Here is a 22,375-nt window from a genome sequence, read left to right as displayed (position 1 = left end):
TAGTAGTAGTAGTAGTAGTAGTAGTAGTAGTAGTAGTAGTAGTAGTAGTAGTAGTAGTAGTAGTAGTAGTAGTAGTAGTAGTAGTAGTAGTAGTAGTAGTAGTAGTAGTAGTAGTAGTAGTAGTAGTAGTAGTAGTAGTAGTAGTAGTACTAATAATAATAATAATAATAATAATAATAATAATAATAATAAAGAAAAAGAAGGAGAAGAAGAAGAAGAAGATGAGAACTTTGAGATGGAATATTAATGTAACGATTAAACAATGATAATAACAAATGTCAAGGTTAGAGGTTCCACTAATGGTATATCAAACAAGTATAGTATAAACTCTTATTATTGAATTGGAAACCACACACAAAGGAGGTTCCAATCAGATTATATATTGTTAACATGATTACATTAGTCATCTTATTCAATTAATGCTAATACTTGTAAATCTCGTCAAGCATTCATGATTATAACTTATGTTAACAATAAATCAAGTTCCTTTCATAGCTCAGGTGTCGGTTATACCATACATTATGGGCTATGAAAGTGCCAAGCATTTGTTGTACCAAGTGTTATACAACATAAATCAAGATTAGTCATTTAACAAGCAAAGTATTAAAGAGTGAACAAGATAACAAATATAAAACATGTTAGTATCAAACATTAAAGTCCATATTAAGTTTACATTATACTTATTCTTACACCATTAGTGTAACCTTTTCACCTTGACATAATTAACTTAGCTAGACATAATGAAAGAAAGCAAAATAGATAAACAAAATAAGAACATAAAAGTTAACTAAGTAAAGGAAAGGAAATGAAAGGCATAAACTTAATATTAATGAAAACAAAGCATAAAAAATACAAAGAGAGAAAGGAAGAGCATGATCTTGATCTGAACACCAAGATGCCTAAATGCATGGCAAATGCCTCCTTTTATAGGCCAAAATTGGGAACTATTGATTTGATGACTAATTGATAAGTGGGTGACCAACTTTTGACTTGGTGACAATCCTTATCTTCTTTTGTCTGCCCAAAACGTCATTGATAACGTCAAAACTGGAGCCAGTTGCAAACATGAAAGTTGTAGGCAATTGTCTCAGCTTTCTTGTGTAAAAACTTCAGCTCATTTGGACTTCTAGAACTCCAGATATGGCCAAAATACCGAACAGTGCTCGGGCTGGAAGACAGATTCGGGCTTCTTTGTTGTTGCTACAATTTGGAGTTGATAATGGCCTTTTTAGATCTTGGGCTCCATATGAAAGTTGTAGGCCTATGTCTTACCTTTCCATCCATATAAATTGGATCTAAATCTGAGATCTGTAGCTCCAGATATGACCCAATTACTGAACAGTGTTCCGGTTTGGATTGCATCGACATCTCTTTTCTAAGTTTGGTTATCTCTTTGTCCTTTCAATTTCAGTTCTTAAATTCATCAATCAATTCTTTCATTTATGTGATAGGCCTGCATTTAAAATGAATATTTACCACAAATTAAAGGTATCTTGTATTATTAGATATATTATTATAAAACATGCTTTAGTTAAGGAGTTATTGATACTTCAAGTGCAAAATGATGATATAAAACCCTGATAAAAATGCACTTTTAAGTACTAATCAATATATATAAACAAAAACGCCCCATTTTGCTTTAAAAACCTAATAGTAACAACCTAAAGGGAGGAGAAGGCTTTGTTAATCCTTTTCTTGCTAAAATAGAGAGATTTTTTTGAATTTTGAGAGACTTGGATGATGTTTAACTAGTTTCTTAAGAGAAGAACATTTAATTAAGAGGAGTTTTTAGGCATAAAAACAAAGAAAAAGGAAGAAATTTAGTAAGGAAGAAATTTGAGAGACTTGGATGATGTTTAACTAGTTTCTTTGAATATGGGTTTTAGAGAAAGAAACGAAGAAATTTGAAGAAATATAGATGGAAACTTCTTAAAATTCATCATAAAATCTTGGGTAAGTGTTTTTACCCTTGATTTCTTTGTATTGGTTTAGGTAATTGAAATGAATTCTTAAATTGAATGATATGGCTTAACATTTATGAGATTGAAAATGGATAATTATTGTCTTAGATATGGATGTTTATGTTTGTAAATGTGTTTTAAAGAAAAACTTCCAAAAGGATAAATCCCTTGTGTGGCCAAACTTACATATTAAAGAGGGAGAGGTTGTTTGGGTTTGTTGAACCAAAATGACGTTAAATATAATGTTTGAATATTATAAAATAGATGTAAGTAGAGTTTTGATCAAAACTTTAAAGAAAATTCAAGGGTAGAAAAACCTTATTTTGGATGAGACTTTGATTTGTAAGAAAAGGAAGAAATAATTTGAAATTTTTTTGTTTGAGTTGTGTAGAATAGATGAATGGATGTTAAAAAGGTGTATTTTAAATAAGGTTTAGTTTAGAACCTTGAAGAATTTATAAGCTGAAAACTTTTAGAAAGTTTTAGGATTTGGAAAATAGGTTGAATGTGACCAAATGAGGTTATGGAAGTTTAAGAAATTTGAATGAGTTTTAGTGTGCATTACTACAAGTGTAAAGTTTAAAATATATAAATGCTTTAGTTGTGCGCTTTAACATAAAGGTTAAATTAAAGTTTGTACCTCATTGAAATACATAAATGAATATAAATATGTTATGGGAAGTTGAAAGGATGCCTATAAATTTTTGATGTGTAAAAGTTACCATACTATTGAGTATGGTATTGCTTGAGATGTGTGTATGTTGATGGAACATATTCTGAATATACTTCAATGAATTTATAATAGATAGACACATCTGAATGTAAGGCTTATAGACATAATATGTTATGTATGTATATACCTATATGTATGAATGTGGGTACGTATTTGATAATGGAGATTATAGTTAAAAAGAATTGATAAGATTGTTATGTGATCTAGCAAGGATAACAAGAATAGTTCGTCATGTTAGGAGAGCAAGATCGTTATGAGAGACATATAGGTGCTCGACATCTGACACTAGTTTTAAATTCAATGATTTTCATTACTATAATTCTTTGTTTTAAACCAATGGTTCTGAGATAAATTAAAATGAAAAAAAAAGAAAAAAAAGAAAAAAAATAAAGGATTAATGGAATAATTGGCATCAATGTTTGATGGCCAGGAATATTTGGCATCATTGTTTGATGGGTGGGAATATTTGGCGTCATTGTTTTAATGGCCAAGATGAATTACTTAGCTTACAATGCAATAGAGACTAATGATATTATATTACACTGATATCGAGATGAAATAATCAGCCACTTAAGTGAGAGCTATTGTTATCGAGATAAAATAACCCCACTATGGCGGACAGTGGAGACTATCATTAGTAAAAATTAAAACTTTGACAGGAAATGCATGGTTTTGGAAAACAAAGTAAAATATTTAAAACTAGAACATCCAAGAAAAAAGAATGTGATTGATATTGTAATAAAAAAGAAAGGAAGTTGGATGGGATAAAGGTTAATGTATATCATGAACAAAGTAAAAATTTAGTTGAAACCTAATAAATGAAAGTAATTAAACTAGCAAACTGAGAGTAGCTAGTTATGGTTGTTTTTGCAGCATAATATGTGGGAGTTATAGAGGTTTTGATAGCATATTTGGGGTATGTTTAAGGGTTGTTTTAATAATGCATTGTGGTGAGTTTGAGGTCTATTTTGACAACGTATTATAGTGGACTTTAGCACTATCTTGATTAGCAATTGTATGTAAATAAAGCTATTTTTATAGTAAGTTTGGTGGTGATGTGTAACATCCCATACCATTTTTTTCTATAATTCAATGCATTTCATGTTCAATTCTTGATAGGATTTTTGTTTTAAAAAAATGGAAATCTACTAAAAATTTGGCAAGTCTCTCCTATTTCATTTACAATCCCTAGTGTACATCAAGCAATTTACACACAATCCAACACAATCATCAATGTCCATTCATATTAACCCACTCCTCATTTTACTACACATCATAATTGGAAATATTGATAGGGTATTCATGCATATGACATATATTTAAAATTAATATACAAAAAATCAATTCCAAAGGATAAATAAAACATAGTTTCTTTTAACTTGCTTAAATTAAACACTTGAATCTAAAATACAACTCAAAGCTAAAAGTGTGTTAATATAATTAAGTTAATCAACATTCATTACTTAATCATCTAAAATTTATTACCTTGAAGGGGCATTAATTAAAAATTATAACATATGTTTAATGTACTACTATCCTAATACAAAATGAGATATATATCTAAAATATTTCCTGCAATTAGACTATATAAGGCTCCCATTCAACTTAGTCCTGTGGCATGAGATGGGTTAGCATGATATATAATATTAAACTCCTAAGTTAATTATAGGATTTTTTTTATAGCTAATGTAAATCAAGATATTATAAAATTAACATTACCTTCCAACAAAACATAGATCAAATTCTTATATGACTTTTGTTTACACACAACACACCATCATAACATTGCTTTAGATGCATTTCGTGACTACCCACATATTATAACATAATCTTTAAATTTGTTCAATTTCTCTTAAGCTTCCCTTAACTTGTCTATCAACGTACTCTTTATAGAAATTGGACTCAAATTTTTATCCTTTAAAAGGATATTCATTCATGTTAATGGAACTCCAAGGCTTCCATTTAGGAAGGGGCACGCTCTACAATAGTTCTTATCTTACGATGAAAACAATAACATAATAGTTTTCATTCATTTGGAAACAACAACATAATGATCTTTATAAAAATAAAAACAACCACAATAGTTTTCATTTATTAGATAGAAAACCATAAAATAATCTTCATTACATACTACATACCAAAACATATAATAGTACATTTACATTGCTCTTTGTTTTTCATTGTTTAACAATTTTTTTATGTATACTCAAGTTTATGCTACTAATGCTCCACTAAATTTACTTTATTTGGAGTATCATATTTTTTTTGTTTTATCAAATTCATTCATCAATACTATTTATTGAAATATTTTCTCTCTAAAATTTTCTACTCGGCTGAAACCTTGCACTCCTCCATCTAGGTACTTTTTTGAAAATATTTCATTCATTTATGTTAGTATGACATATATTGTCATAACTCAATTCTGGGTTATTTTTTAAAAATTATTTTCTTTTTTAAAATAAAAAATAATAATAAAGGCTGGCAACGTAGAGAAAGCAAATTGGGGAATCAAGCTGCAATTTTAGAGAAAATTTAAGGCCTAATTATACCCTATTATGCCCAAAAATGAAGAAAAAATGCAAATCCAAGGTCAAATTAAATGATTATTGGATGAATTTGCATACAAATTAAGTCCAAGGATATAATTAAATTTTTAATATACCAATTTGATTTAATCGTTGGCCAAATTAAATTTTAATTATATTTAATAATTAATTTTGGTCCAATTAAAGGATTTAATTAAGTGCAAGGACTTAATTATACTTTAAATAGGTCAAATTAAGTTTGGGAGCCTAATTTGGGCTTAATTGAGAAGATTGAAATTTTAAGGGATCAAATTTAATTTTTACCAAGTTAATTAATTGAAATCAGGGGCAAAATCATAAGAAAATTAAAATTTTAGGGTCATTTATGGGTGCAATTAAATCAAATTTAAAAAGGAAGGACTAAAATTAACTTTGGCAAAAAACAGAACTCAGTACTGTTTAGTATCTTTTTTTTTTTTCCTGAAAAAGTTGGTCTAGTTATCTACTTTGTAGCTGCATTTAATGTATCTAATGTCCACCAAATTCAACAAATCTTGCACTCAAATGATCCTCTGCACTTTCTCTGCAACCTCATGTGACCCGTTTAGGCTAAATGACAACAAATCAGCGCTGGTGACAGCTTAAAATGGCCTATTCAGTCAATCTTTGTCTGCAGATTTGATAACTTAGGATACCTAATTTAAACCAACAGTTTGAATCTTTTCCAACTGAATCAAGGGCTGAAATGTTTTCCCGGTATAAACAAGATTTCTCTTTTTCACTGCCTATAAATAGAGGTGGATTTCATAGCTTGAGAGAGGATAAAATCAGGTCCAAAATAAGCAAAAAAATCAACTTTTTCCAGTTTCTACACATTTCTTCTCTCTTTCTCTCTCCACCGTGGCCTTCAACCACCACCATCAGCTTCACCACAAGAAGCCAACACAACCACCAACCGGCCACCAAACAGCCACTACAACTCTTTCCCTCTTCCCCTTCTAGTGTTTCTCTCTCCCCTGAAACCTTTTCTTCTTCCTCCCATAGCCAATGTTGGCCTCCACCACTACAACCACCGGCAGCATACCGTCATCGTCAGTCAAACCACCGCCACAATAAGTTGTCTGCCCTCTCTCCCCTTCCCCTTCTTCTTCTTCTTCGTTGCCTTTATTCACTGAGTGAACAGAGGATGTGAATTATAATTCACGTCCACTTTCATGCAGTGGACTATACCTTTTTTAAAAAAATCCAAACATTTTCAAAAAATTTATGATTTTCTCGCATATTTTTCTACCAATTTTGCATAATATTGGGTTGTATATTTACACTGTAAAATACAAATCCAATATTAAAATACCAGTTTTCTCCAAAATAATTCAAAAAAATAATTTCAAAACATTTGCAAAAAATAAAAAAAAATATTTTGTTGCATATGGCTAGATTCTAAACAAGCATATTGTTCATAAAAAAAAATGCATCTTTTTCATGTTTAAAAAAAATCCAAAACTAGATATCGTAACTAATTTATAATTATTCATTAGGATTTGACAACATATCAAAAATCTTTTTTCAATTGTTTTTAGGGTCTAGATGTAGACTTTAATATTTATGAGGTGTAAAATTACACGATAAAGTACACCCTCAAGTATTAAAGATACAAGGAGTAAATAAATTCAGATTTTAGAATGGTTAGGATTTAACCAAAAAAGGTAGAGACTTTTTTATTAAGAGAGATCTAGCTTGAACCTTAGGAAAGACTAACGAATAAAAACTGACTTAGTAAAAAAAATCAAACAACAATGCAGCTTACCTTAGGTAGGATACATGTGTCTTCCCCTTGCATAACTAGTCCCTTACCAGGAGTCTCGCAGACCATAGGTTCCTAGTTACCATAATACTAGGTAGCGACTCCAAAACATTAACCATAATTTTATGATTAAATCCAGAAAACCTTCCCAACACACCACACCTCATACGGAAGGCACGAAAAAAGCCTTTGCCATCATAAGACAACGTCACATCGCATTGCTCATACCGCGCGACATCTATCATAATACCTCATTTATTATATCATTTTCAACTCTTTTATATTCAATATTATCTAGGTAAACTTAACTCACCCTGTTATATCCATTTTTCCCTGGCTACATGCATGTATACAATTTAAGACATCATGAAAGGCCTTTTCTTCCCACAATTCAATGGTTGGCTGAATTATAGGCCTTAGTATTCATGTCAACATTTTTCAAACAAGTATACACAAATCTACATCTTCAAGTTATTTTGAAGCTTTTCTATTCATTATTTAACTTCATTATGTATAATTAAATTTATACTACTCAAATGATGACTTCTAGGATTAAAAACCATATTTATAAATAATAGCCTAAATTATAAATAAGTACTCTAGTTTTACTTTTTTCTTAACATGATCGAAATGAAACCCCCATTTTCAATAAATCTTCTTCTCCTTCCCACATTATTTTATTTGTCAAACATGCTACTCAATCATAAACACCCAATAATTTTCTTATATGAATCCTCGTAACAGGTGTTTTATAATACTAAGTAACTCTATTAAATTTAAAACTTTTAAATGTACAAAATTGAATTCTAATCATCATATTTCAAGAAAATATAGTGAATATATTGTGAAAAATATAAAGTTACACACTTGGAAGTCCTCCCCTCTTAATTTTCTTTATTTTTGACTGAATCATCATCTTCCATTGCTAGATATTTTCTCTAAACTCTTTTCTTAATTTAACATATTTTTCAAGCTCACATATCATAGACTAACATATTCTATGTTAAAAATAGTCATGTATTTAAGCACATTATGATTAAAAAAATTCAAATAAAAAATATGTTTTACTTGTCCATTTCATCAAAAACTCACCATAACCATGTTTAGTAGTTTCAATATTTAACATGTATGCTCAAAAATCACATTTAGAAAATCTTCCCCTAGAACTTCCTCACTTGGTTGAAACATAATGGCCCCTAGACACCCACTTTTCTTTCATCATTTCTTTATAATCTTCTAATGTTTCTAAGTTATTCCTTTTATAGTTCATTTTTTTGTTTTATTCTTTAATTTCCCCAATATTGTTCAAGAACCGTAGATTAAGAATTTGGGGTTTTATATCAATACTTACCAAGAATGTCTTCAAACTAACTTGAGTAAGTCTAAAATCCTATTTTTTTTTATTTTCAACTCCAATTTCTTCCTTCCTCACTTTCTACCTTTTCTGTCACCCACTATTTTTTTTAACCATATTTTTTTGTCAGGGTTTATGTGATGGCTGTTTTTTTTTTTTAGACAACACGCACTGTGTGCAAATAAGGGTTGTTTTGACAGTGTATGCAATAAATAAACCTTTAGGAGTATGATTCAAGGGAATAAACCTCATGGTGACTTCTTATAAAGTATGTTGTTTTTGGATATGAAGTTGACTTTTAATGTTGTATTTGAATGAATATATAACATGTAAGTTAATAGTAGTTCATCTATGATCACAAGATGATGGTGACAACGTAGTATCAAATTTTAAAGAAACGAGAGTTTTGTTAAGGCTTGAAATCTAAGTTTAAGGCTGACATATGTGTTTGATACCATGAGAAATGTATGAAATATTGTAATTTTAACTATTTGGTATCATTTTTAAGTCTTAGGATAGTAATTTCTATTGATTTTTTAAATAAAGAATTATTTATCCATCTCATATTGTCGTAGGGACTTCTAATGCATTTATTTAGACTAATTGATTGGATCTGCTATTAGGCTAATCTTATATATGAAGGATAGGTTAATTGATTTTAATGGGATTGTAATTTCAAAACCCTTTGACTAAGTGTAATGTACTTCTTAAATAAATATGATAATGTATATTGTTTATTAGGTTTTATGGATCATAACATGTGTATTACTAATGGAATAAACTATGGCAAGGTCTGAGGCCTTAATGCGTAGACATTAATGTTTAATTGAATAGGAATCCATTTGATTGGAGATTATAGAAGTGTTTTCAAGTGAAAATAAACTACTATAAAGGTAAGCGAACAGAGAAAAGTGTATCAAAATTTTATTAGGATTTAAATATAAAAAATATAACAGGACGAAGTTAATATTATATTAATAGTGTTAAAAAGATTGGTAATGGAAGTCAATGGTTAAAAAAATTACATTGTTTTTCATTGAGTTTAAGGCTCAAAGTATCCTGCGATGTTGTTAAATTTCAGGATGTTACATCAAAAAGCACCTACCAATCACCAATCTCTCCACTAATAGCATATGGTGGCATCATAACCAATGGTGGCACTAAACTATCCACTAATAATATAATGACTAACAACTCATTTTTCTCCACTCACCACGATGTACATGTCCTTTCTCCAATTTCCACGAGGTAAGTAAATTAAGGTGGATACAATAAAAATAGCACCAAACAAAATAGCAAAGCAGACCACAAAAATAAAAATATAGCCACTTTCACTACTCTTACTCTGGGTCATTACAACACCTGCTAGTCATTACTGCCTACTGGTCACTATCACTTCATGGTTAACCCAGGTCATTACAACCTCTTAAATCAACACCTACTAGTCATTAATGTCTACTGGTCACTATCACTTCATGGTTAACACCTTTTAAGTCACCACCCTCCTAAGCATTGCCACCACCTTTTAGACACCACCTTCCCATACCCTGACCCTTTCATGTCTTAACTATTTGCCTTGACAAGATATTCTCCTTTTATATTTACAAACTTAAATATTGGAGGATCTTCTATAATAATAGATGACTTGTTTTTGTAAGTGAACATGAGAGTAACATCATCAACCTATTAAACCAACAGTTAAGCCTAATTACTCCAAGTAGTGATTAAATATACCATCACACTAGCTCATCAACCAAGCCACTCCATAAACTCAAGGAGCAATTATGGTAGAACATATCTAATATAACAATGTCTTCACAACTTCATCACAAACATAAATTATTTATTTATTTATTTTATAATAAAAAAATTCTAAAAAACAAATGATCTGAAGTAATCGTAGCTGTCATCAAAGAAAAATATAGTATTATTATTATTATTGAGCCACTAGTTATTAATTATAACTAAAAAAGGATAAGTGTTTTACTGTAGTGGGAGTTACTGTGGACTGTGAATGCTTTCATTATGGATTGCACTATTTGACACTATAGTGGGAGTTAATGTATACTGTGAGTGCTTTCACTATGAACTGCATTGTTTGAGTTTGCTCTTTGCTAAAAGTATTATGGGTTAGGAAGGCGTAATGAGAGGGTTGTCATTGCCATAAAGAGTTGCAAAGATTGCAGGGGGTGGGGTTGTCATTGTAGGTGGGGGAAAAATGGTTAGTTTGGATCTTAATAAGGTTGCATGACCTAGAAAGTAGACATCTGGTGCTCAACTTCAAACCAGGATGCTAAGGCCAGACCCGCGTGCCTGACAGTAACCCAGGAAATGAACACCCAGTACTAGGGCCAAACAAATTTTAGGGGGGTTGCTCTACTGTGTTTTGGGTCAACAATTGTGAGTAGAGACATTACATCCTCTATTAAAAGCTATTGGGTCTGGCTTGGTAGTTGGACCCACTGTTTAAGTTTGCTCTTTGCTAAAAGCACTATGGGTTAGGAAGGCGTAATGAGAGGGTTGTCATTGCCATAGAGAGTTACAAAGATTGCAGGGAGTAGGGTTGTCATTTTAGGTGGGGAAAAAATGATCAGTTCAGATCTTAAAGAGGTTGCATGACCTATAAAGTAGACATCTGGTGCTCAACTTCAAGCTAGGATGCTAAGGCTAGACCCGCATGCCTGACAGTAACCCAGGAAAAGAACACCTAGCACTAGGGCCAAACAAATTTTAGGGGGGCTGCTCTACTGTGTTTTGGGTCAACAATTGTAACTGGGGACATTACATTCTCTACTAAAAGCTATTAGATCTGGTTTGATAGCTGGATCCAATGTTGCTAGGTTTGGCTGCTAAACCAAACCCAAAACACTTTAAAAAAAAGTTGAGTCTGGTTGCTCAGTCAAACCCAACAATCTTAGGTTTGGTTATGCAACTATATCCAATGATATTATTATTTATATTATAATATTATAAATATTATTTTTTATTATAATTAACCAATGATATTATTATTTATATTATAAATATATAAAATTTTATTATTAGTATTATAAATATTATTTTTTATTATAATCCAAACTCACTGATCTTGGGTCTAACTAAGTAACTTGGTCTAACTAAGTAACTGGACTCAACATCATTAGATTTAGTTGTACAGCACAAATGAGTTAGCTCTAGTTGCTCAGCAAAACTCACTGATCTTGGATCTAACTAAGTAACTGGACTCAATATCATTAGATTTAGTTGTACAACCATACCTAAGAATATTATTATTTAGATTATAAATATTTTAATAATATTAAAAATATTATTATTTATATTAGAAATATTATTTTTTATTATAATTAAAAGTATTAATATAAAATATAGTATTTTTTGTGTTATAATATTATAAGAAATTAGGTCAAACGAATTTAATAATATTATTAACATTATAAATATTATTATACTTATTAATATTATTAAATTTATAAAAAATATTTTTATTATATAAAAAAATATAAGCAATTATTATTATTATTATTAATTTGAGTCAATATTTTCTTTCAGATGCAAAAAACTTATAACCTGAAAGAAAAAGAAAAAACTTTAATAAACTGAGATATGGACCTCACCTATAAATGTAAGTGCGACGAAAGTGCTGACCCAAATTTATTGAATCTCACTATTGCCCCTTTGTCATGATGAATCTCGTTTTAGCTTCTTTTTTAAAAAATCAAAAGTAAACCCAATCCAATGACGTGAGGTATGTTTCCTAGAATCCTATGATCCTATCTCCTTTCCTGTGAAGGCATTAACTATTATGATCTTTCAGGGATTTGTCGGGTGTCTATCAAGGTGAAAGATGTTTGGGTGAAATGTTTTGATTCAAAACATTTAATGTAATAATTATAGGGTGTTTGTATAAATTATTTCCATTCAATGATTGTCTATGAAAATAAAAATAAAAATATTTACAGGTTAAATTTCAAATTAAAAAGTGAGATTAAAATGTCATGCATTCACAAGGAATTCAAAACTTGACTGTTTGTCTCTCTCTGCTACAGGTATCTGAATTTGCTCAGCTATCACAACAGCATAATTCTTCAATTCAGTTCAAAATCTGACCTTGGTGCAGAGACAAGCCACAATATAACAAGGACTTCCAAATGTGTTGCCGAAGACACATGAGATGTTTTTTTGAACAATGGCCGCCTGGTTAAGGGTTACTGGCTAGAATGTGAACCTCCCACATGTTTCGTGGATATCATGCTAATGCAGTGTCTGATCTAAAATAATCGTCTTATAAGGTGTTTTTTGAATTTCTTCTTGCAAATGGAGGCTCTTAGGCAGTGAAATTAACATGCTAATGCAGTGTCTGATCTAAAATAATCAAGAAGAGGCAGAAATGACATGAATCGAGTAACTTAAAATTCCAAACGACAACAGTTCTTTACAAACATAACATATGACAAGCAAATTCTGTATTAAGGAATACCCAAGTGAAAAACTGAAAATAACATCTATCTATCTACAGCTATCGGGGCTTAAGAAACAAACCCAGAACGTCTTAGTGTGGTTGCTTTTAAACTTGTGTTTACTTTGTGCAATAACCTAAATAAAATGCTTGATGCTATTAAGGTGTAGCATAAAATAGAGCAACTGGCTCCAACTTAATAGAACTTACAGCTCTAGTCCAATGCTTAAGAGCTGCCCTCATTTAACGACCATCAGCAGATGTGAAGGACTCAGCAAACCCAGCTGGTCTTGCTGGAATACTGCTCTTGCTGTCATTAAGACTGGTATAACTTAGCCCAGTGCTTTCTCCATCCTGCCAAACTTTTAACATCTCTGGAAGTGGAAGGCTGTAGTCGATGCCAGAAAAGTCCTCGGATTCATTGGTAATTGGTTTCCATTTCTCAACAAGTGGTGCCAACACATTCACTACATGACCCATATCAGGCCGGCGGTTTGGTTCCCTCAAAGTGCAATGCCCAGCCAATTCAGCTATGGTGTGGATGCTCTCAAAAATCTCTTCACTGGCATTAAGAGTAGGGTCAACGGCAGCCATAAGCTTCTCTTTGCTTGATTTGATTTTCCAAAACCACTCAGCCAAGTATCGGCTTTCCTCAGAACGCTCCTCATCAAGGGCTGTTAACCCGGTCAAAAGTTCCATTAACACCACTCCATAGCTGAACACATCAGCTTTGGTTGTTATCTTCCCCATAACTGTGAGAATAAAGAAGTAAGAGCAGCAGTCAATTCAGCCTTCTAATTGTTGGTGTTATCTTGGAAATTAAATCCAAAAAAACCACCAATCACCACAAATGTTATATATCAATGATCTGCAAATTTCTCAAGCAATTCTACAGTGTGGACTAAAGGAAGGTATACAGAGGTCACACGCAGTTGCCATTGTTACTTTTAGCCGTAAAAAATAACTACTTGATAAATCCATATATTAATGTGATTCCACGAGGATTCTTTTTGATGATTTAAGATACATATCAAAAGATATCAATCACAATAGGATAAATTCGAAATGACTGCATAACTATCGTATCTTCCAATAAATCATGAGAACAAGATTTTAAAGGGTAATACAAATAGAAATGTTTTACAAAGATCAGTCAACAGAATGTTTGGTGCACACAAAAGAAGGGAAACGTGTTTTATGAATATCATTAATGTGCACTACATGTTTCTGTTCTACATATCATTAACATCATTATCGCATTCTTATTGATAACAGGGTTGAACAAGCTCATTCCACTAAGAAGGATATCAATTACCAATGTGATGTATTGGAAAAAAGCTTGTCAGTAACTGCATCATAGCCAAACAGTTACAAGGGGACAAGAAGTAGTAGTTATGGGCATTTCACAGCAGATGTTTTAACCAAGACTTTATATTATTTGAACAAATGAGGCACAACTGGAAAACCATAAAAATCTTACTGAACCGAGCAATACTTCTTAGTTTCGGTTAAATTAGCTTCTTTATAATTCTAAATAATCCTTGTTCTATACCAATAATAAGAATTTGGAAAACACTTACCAGCATATTCAGGTGCAAGGTAGCCAAAGGTTCCAGCAAGTCTCGTCACAACAGACTTCTCTCCGTCTGGAGCAAGTTTCACCAACCCGAAATCAGAAACCTTAGCACGGAAATCATCACCTAGAAGAATGTTGGAAGATTTGAGATCTCGGTGAATAAATGTTTGTCGAGCCATACTGTGAAGATATTCCATCCCCCGGGCCACATCCAATGCAATACTTAACCTTCTTGTCCAAGATAGAGGCTCCAAGTTTAATTTCTTCCAATGGAAAAGATGCATGCTTAAAGCACCTTCTGACATATACTCGTAGACAAGAAGTCTTTCATTGCCTTCGATAGAATAACCAAGAAGAGAAACCAGATGCCGATGCCGGACTTTAGAAAGAACAGCAATCTCAGCCTGAAATTCATCCACAGCTTTACCACTCACCACTCCGGCCTCCATTCTCTTAACAGCTATTTTTGTCCCATCTTCCAATTCACCCTTGTAGACAGTTCCAAATCCACCAGAGCCAAGCTGATTTTTTTGGGCAAAATTATCTGTCACCTTGCGAAGAACTTGGACAGATATAATAACATTTCCAGCCTCAATTACACGGGAATTTTCAGTCAGACTACTTGTATTACTGACAGAACTAGTTCCAGTTTGAGTGGACAAGCTTCCAGTGATGTTGTTGGAAACTGCAATCTTGACAAAATTTTCTGAATCAGATGGATCTCTAGGGTGAACCACAATGGAACAAGGAGGATTTGAAGTTTCTTTTTTCTTCTTAAAGCGAGAATAAAGACACAAAGCAATCAACACAACAGCCAGCAATGAACCGGCTAAAATTCCACCCACGATTACTAGTTTGGTTCTTTCAAAATTTCTTCTAGTTTGGGCTGGAACTTTTGTAGAAGTAGACCGATTAGCGTGTGAGCTTGAAGTTGGAGAAGGCGGACTAGAAGGCATAGTGAATGGTGAAGGCTGTCCACTGCCTGGTGGAGAATTCTCTGGTGGAGTGAAACTCACAGGAGGTAGGCTGCTAGCAGGGGAGGGGGATTGCTGACTCTGATTCCCACCAACCAAAAGAGGATTTCCATCAACAACAAGCTTCACGCTATTCCGAAACTTGGGCAAAGGAGGACCTAGATTGTTTTCACTGACATCGAACAATCTCAAAGACTTCAAGTTTGTCAAATTGCTGGGAATTGTGCCCTCTATATCGTTTCCTCCAAGTCCAATTTGAACCAGTGAATCTAATTTTGCAATTGAAGGATTAAGGGTGCCAGTAAGATTACGTCTAGGCAGATTTATAACAGAAACCTTTGAATTAGAATCACAATTCAATCCCAACCATGGCCCATGACATGGATCATTACCAGACCACTGAGGAGCAATATTTGAAGGATAATTCACTCCACTAAGAAAATCCAAAAGTGCATAAACTTCTGGGGCGCATTCAACTCCAGGTTTAGATTGACAAAGAGGATTGGAGTCATAAGAAACCTCACCAGCCTTGAACACCGGCACTGGACCCATTAGCTGATTATTGTTCAAGTCCAAATTCTCCAGCTGCATATCTGCCAAGCTCTGAGGAATATAACCGACAAGTTTGTTTCCGTTGAGATTAAGATCTCTCAACAAAGACAAATCTCCAATTTTCTCAGGTATTGTTCCAGAGAAAGAATTCCCATGAAGCCATAATTGTGACAATGATGTCATGTTTGCGATAACATCAATTGAACCACTCATGCCCCCTCCTTCTTGATTATTCAGAAGCAAAATTGACATCAAAGATTGCCCAAAACTTGCAGGAATTTCACCAGACAATCTGTTGTAAGAAAGTTCTAGATTACTAAGAGATGGCATGCTGCCTAGAAAATCAGGCAATGGACCAGCCAAATTGCATGAAGACACTGAAAAATTCGTCAGCTGAACAGAACTTGCCAATTCACTGGGCAGAGACCATCCTGTACTCTCATTCAAACGATTGCCATCCAAGGCCAAAACCGCTATGCTACTAAGTCCCTCAAAGAAATCAGATGGGATAGTGTCAAAATTATTGCCATTCAAGAAAGCATATACCAGTTCAGACAGTCCTTTAAAGGTGGGTAGTTTTCCATTGAAGTTGTTTCTTTGAAGCCCTATATTGTAAAGTTTTGAGAGCTGGTTGAAATTTTGAGGGAGGGGTCCTTTAAGACCCATATTTTGGACCTGAATTTGTGTGACTCTACCATCCGAACAGAAAACATGAGGCCATGAAGGAGGGCCACAAGGATCGTTACCCTTGGCTGGCCATTTGAGAAGCTCTGGATTTTCCAACCCATTCTGGAAATCTAACAAGATCTTAAGGTCATTGGGATCCGTAAAACTACAACACAAAGTAACGAAACCCAACAAAAAACATGCAATGTTGCAAAGCTTCATACTTTCACCTCCCATTATCAAATCAACATACTAAAAGAACGAAACTAAACCTCCCAATGTACCTGATAATCCCAAATAAAAACTAAGACTTTCACATGTCAATTACCACAAAAGGATGTAAACAACAAGATCCAGGTGCAAAAAATTAAGATCAGTTTCAGAAGTTTTTGAAGAGAACAGGAAATGGAAGTAGAAAAGGGATTAGATTTTGGAGAGTGAAGAAGACGAAGAAAAGGAAATCGTGCCCAAAACAGATCGAGATAAAGAGAAGTACGTTAGACTATCATCCACTCCTTGAGGGTTTTTTATGTTTAGCTAAAATCTTCGAACAGCCAGACCAAAAAAGTATAGAAGTACACCACCATGACTGACACTCTCCCCACCCCTTTCTTGATCTCCTATCCTCGCAAAAGCAGACGTAATAATAATTTGCTTTCCAATGCTGAATGGAATGGCAATATTACCCTCAAAAGGTAGCAGCTCAGAAGATAACGGTCAGTGCATGTAATCACAGGAACCATTGAAAAATATTGTCTTAACAATACCAACGTGAGAAAAAAAAATTCTTGTAAGACATTTTGCATTATAATTAAAAATTATATTTTTTTTTTTAATCTAGGCTAGGAGGCTTACGAAGAAAGGAAGCTCCATTGGTGCCGGTAAGTGGAAGCTTAAAAAATCTCTTGGGATTATTGAGGAGTGGGTCCAAATTTGGATGACTCAACTACTTGTACTACTTTGTGTTGTGTTGTGTCGTGTCGTGTCGTGTGCGTTCAATGTCGACAGCATTCACTTGCTTCTTTTTTTTGTTGTTTGTGATTGCTTATTTTAATAATTATGTTTTCTGAATATCAAATTTATATTGTCATTTTTGTAGGTATATAACAATTTCTTAACTACTAGACCAATATTTTAATTAGTAATAAATATAGGTATTTTAAAAAATATACAAATAAATATATTTTATTTAAATTTTTTAATAAATATTTGATGAAATGTTTTTGAAAAATATATATTTGTAAAAGAAAACTTTTCCTCAAAATATTTTTATTGGGAAGTCTAGAAAAAATAAATGTATAAATTTTCCAATAAATTTTAATTAAGAGCATTGACAAAGCTTGTACTTCACATACATGTCGATTATTATAAATTTACAGGCCATGTACTAGATAAGCAAATGATATTATGCTAGCAATTCAAGAAAAATGATTTTAGTTGGTTAATAAACTTTACCTACTATTACTCCACCTAAAAATTAGAAATTAATAGTTGTTATACCATTTTCGCTACCATTTTTATTCCAACATATTATTTATAATTTTAAATATTATTTTGCAATATCTAATTACTTTTAATTTATATTCATTCATACATCAATCATCCATCTTCCACCTGTTACCAAAACAAATCATCTACCTAAATTTGGCAAAGCGAAACGAAAAAAAAAGAGTTTAAAAAAAAAAAAAGAAAAGGAAAGATGTGGGCAAAACCAAAAAAACTAAAAATAGGGAAAAAAAATTAATAGCATACCTCATGAGGAACAAGAATATCTTATGATGATGTCAAGTAAATAAAGAAAGGATGTTGTGCTGTCAAAGGTCTTTAAAAAGAAAGAAAAAGGCTTATGGGTTAGATAGAAAAGAAGAGGGTACGTGTTAACATGTGAGTATTTATAGAATATTGTTTTCAATATTAATTTCAAGAGATATTATTATAGCAAATCAGATGGTCTCTCATTTGATTTATTTTTTCATTTTTTTATAAATTTAATTCAATTTAAAATTCAAATCAATATCCTTAAAACAGTTCCAGACATAAAAAAATCATTTAATCTTATGAATTAAATTTAATTCACATAGTTCTAAGTATATATTAAATTGCATACCCAATTATAGCATATAAAAAATCGAAGTAAAATTCCTAGGATATCATGCATATATAAACAAAACATGTCATAAAACTAGTCTTATAATGCATTATTGCATCATGGGACCCGTATTGTGCACTCATTTTTAGAAATTTAATTTCTAAATATAGTGTTCTTAATCCTTTTGCATATACTATGGAAACGGAATGATAGAAGTGCAGCTAAATAGGTAACGTAAGACCCCATATGTGAAACAAAGATTTAAAGAGAAAATGCAAGTTTGCAATGTTATCAAAGGAAACATAAGGTCATTTACCCACCATCCCATACATTATGCATTATGTAGAATGGAACATTTTTTTCTCTTTTGAAAAAATAATATAATATACATAGATAGAATGGAGAATGGAACACTTTTGAAAGTTGTGATCACAGTTAAAATCTTATAGTAAGAAAATAATTTGATATAAAGATATTGTTGCAATGTATAACCTAATTTTTTTTATTTTGCAGCGATCCTAAACAATTTTTAAATATATATATTTGATGGGGCTCTAAAATTTAAGATGGCTGTGAATAAAATTGATGTATTGGATAATCAGTTAGTCTTTTAGTTCAAGTAATCCAATTTATTCTTTCTATTCAAGGTATTCAGTGGCTTGATATGAAAAGTTCAGGTGGTTCGTAATTGGTAATTGATGATGCTTGGTAAGCCAAGGTGACTACTAGCTGCTATGTATAAAAGGTCTCTTTTAATGATACAGGGACTCTCAAATACTTAAATCAGTAATTTTATAAAGAGAGAAAGTACAATGGTATTTTAGAGAGAGACTCTTAAAATATGTATGCTGAAAATGTTAAAAATACAGAGATTGTGAATCTTGAGTTTAAAGGATTCATGATGTATTTATAGCTCCCTAAGTCTCTTTTTTCTTTTTTCTTTTTTGAAGATGAGAGGTTAAAGTATAATTTTACTCTTATGATATTTTGAGTTATATTTTACTCAAAACAATACATTTTGGATCAATATAAAATACTAAAGGACTTGCGTAGGATCCTAGAAAAACTCTCAATGAAGTGTTGGGCACAAGGTAAGGCGTCAATCCCATTAGAGGTGAAATTAAAATGGGTCCAGACACATTATTTAGACCCGAGTATGTTAGGCTCAAGCATGATATCCCGGGCCTATATGGGCGCTGGGGTGCATGCCCACCACTATTTAGGTGCCAAGTATAGGTTTTTTGGTAATAGTTGGGATTAAACGTAGTAGCCGAAGCCCATAAGGATTTTTTAGGCCTTTTAAGGGTTTGGACTAGTTAAATTCAGGTTTATCAATATTCCTCCTAGTCTTTGTGATAATAAAATGTAAAGATTTATAAAAATACTCAGCACGACGAGTTTTATTTAGTTTTTTTTTATATGATGACACGATCAAAAGATTGATATCTGCTCTCAAATGCAAGAGTGTCGAAATAATAAATAATTTGGTAAGACCGATGACAAACCATAGGGAGGCTAACTATATAAATTATAAATAATAATAATAACAACAACAACAACAACAAGAAGAAGAAGTTAAAAAGGACTTTGAGATTGTAAGATTAATATGAGGATTAAACCATGATAAAAAAAAATATCAATATTAAAAGATCCACTAATGATATTTCAAACAAGTATAGTATAAACTCTTTTTATTACTCAACTGAAAATCACACACAAAGAAGGTTCCAATCGGATTATAAATTGTTAACATGATTACATTAGTTCTCTTATTTGAATAATGCTAACACCTATAAATGTTGTCAGGTATTCATAATTATAACTTATATTAACAACAAATCAAGTTTCTTTCATAGTACAAGTGTCGGTTATACCATATGGTTAGGCTATGAAAGTGTCAAGTATTTGTTGTTCCAAGTGTTATACAACATAAATCTAAATTAACCATTTAACAAGCAAAGTATTAAAAGCAAACAAGATAACAAATACAAAATATGTTAGTATCAAACATTAAGATTCATGTTGAGTTTATACTATATTTATTCTTACACCATTGGTGTAACCTTTTCACCTTGATATAATAAACTTAGCTAAACATAATGAAGAAGAGAAACATAAATAAACAACATAAGAACATAAATATAGTAAAGAAAATGAAAAGCATAAACAAGAGATTAAGGAAAATATAACATGAAATAAAACTTAAATATTACAAAAATATAAATAAAAAATAAAGAGCATGACCTTAATCTAAAAACCAAGATGCCTAAATATATGGAAAATACCTCCTTTTATAGGCCAAAATTTCATACTATTGATTTGATGACTAATTATTAAGTGAATGACCAACTATTGACTTGGTGACAATTATTATCTTCTTGTCTAAACAAAAAGTCATTACTAATATTAGAATTCGAATAGACTTGAATTATGAAAGTTTTAGGAAATTTTCTTAACTTTCCAATTAAAAAAAATAAGTATTTTAACTTCTAGAACTTAAGATATGTGCTGAACATTGAATAGTATTTGGGCTGCAGGACAAATTCTGATTTCTTCATTGTTGCTAAGATTTGGACTTTCAAATAGTTGAGTTGAGTCTTGCATTTCCAAAAATATTTTAGGCCTATATCTTAGCTTTCCATCTATATAGAGTATACTCAAATCCAAGTTCTACAACTCCAGATATGACTCAATGACTGAATAGTATTCTAGTTTGGACTGAACCAGTATCACTTTTGTAAGTTTCACCCTCTTTTTATCTTCTCAATTTCAGTAGTTGAACTCATCAATCAATCCTTTATGATAGGCCTATATTTAAGATGAACATTTATCATAAATTAAAGGTATCTTATAGTATCAGACTTGTTATTATAAAATATGTTTTAGTTAACAAGGTCTATCATAATACTTCTTGAAATATTTAGGTTTACAAACTCTCACATTATTATCACTTAATTATGCCCATATACTCATTTAACATGTATTCTTAAACCTTAATTTTCATATATATACTTTAACATATGATTGTGGGTTGCACATTGGATTATTACATTATTTATGTTCTTTTATTAAAGGTAACAACTAAAGGAAATGGATAGTATATAATTTGAAAAAAAAATTTAAAAAAAAAAGCAAAAAACAATTATAATAATAAAAATATAGATAAGTTTGGTTTCTTAACCTCCCTAACCTAAGCAATTAAGCCTGAAGGGGTGTTTTAACACCTAATACCCTAAAGTCAACTAACTTGGGAGTTATTGGCATAATATTTATTACATGGGTTGAGGAGAAAACTTTAAGGAAATCAAATATTGTACTATCTATGCATCAGTATCGGCAAGCCGAGTTACTAAGCTCACAGGGGTGTCTCAACACCTAATGTTCTATGACCAACTGGTCTGGGAGTCATTAGCTGAAAGCTTATTACATGGATTAAAGATGCATAATGTTTTAAGTTATATGTATATATATAGTGTTTTAAATTATATGTATATATATTACAAAAATAAGAAAAAAAGAGAGAAAAAAAAAAGATGATGATCCCAACCTAAGGAAATTAACCTCAAATATTAAAACAAAAATTTTATTTTTTTCTAAGAAAAGCTCCATAACTATATGTTGATATATTGAGTATAAAAAAAAAGTTTATTAATATCTTGTTTAAGAGGTATTGAGCATATATATA

At 31.6% G+C, this 22,375-nt stretch overlaps 1 protein-coding gene and 1 long non-coding RNA gene across 2 annotated transcripts; one reads left to right on the top strand and one right to left on the bottom strand.

Annotated features, from left to right (window-relative positions):
- Positions 1 to 2,902: 2,902 nt before the first annotated feature.
- On the top strand, positions 2,903 to 12,722 carry LOC105137843 (uncharacterized). The gene is made up of 2 exons (XR_844655.1): positions 2,903 to 2,956; positions 12,422 to 12,722. It is a non-coding gene; the product is annotated as an uncharacterized LOC105137843 (long non-coding RNA).
- A 43-nt stretch (positions 12,723 to 12,765) lies between these two features.
- Positions 12,766 to 17,250, bottom strand: LOC105137842 (probable receptor protein kinase TMK1). The gene is made up of 2 exons (XM_011043740.1): positions 14,414 to 17,250; positions 12,766 to 13,585 (listed from the first exon to the last, which is right to left on the bottom strand). Exons 1-2 carry the CDS (start codon positions 16,836 to 16,838, stop codon positions 13,077 to 13,079), a joined length of 2,934 nt encoding a protein of 977 aa, XP_011042042.1. The 5' UTR covers positions 16,839 to 17,250; the 3' UTR covers positions 12,766 to 13,076.
- Positions 17,251 to 22,375: the final 5,125 nt, after the last annotated feature.

The sequence above is a fragment of the Populus euphratica genome, unplaced genomic scaffold (assembly GCF_000495115.2).
Source record: "Populus euphratica unplaced genomic scaffold, PopEup_1.0 scaffold71.1, whole genome shotgun sequence".
NCBI lineage: Eukaryota > Viridiplantae > Streptophyta > Magnoliopsida > Malpighiales > Salicaceae > Populus > Populus euphratica.
Note: the sequence above shows the minus strand (reverse complement) of the source record. Positions and strands in the feature narration are given on the sequence as shown.

Excerpts from the sequence above, each read along its gene's own strand:
- LOC105137842 (XM_011043740.1), bottom strand. The coding sequence starts at position 16,838 with ATGGGAGGTGAAAGTATGAAGCTTTGCAACATTGCATGTTTTTTGTTG. Across the intron at positions 13,586-14,413 it reads CCTTGCACCTGAATATGCTG|TTATGGGGAAGATAACAACC; the intron begins GTAAGTGTTTTC and ends TTATTCTCACAG.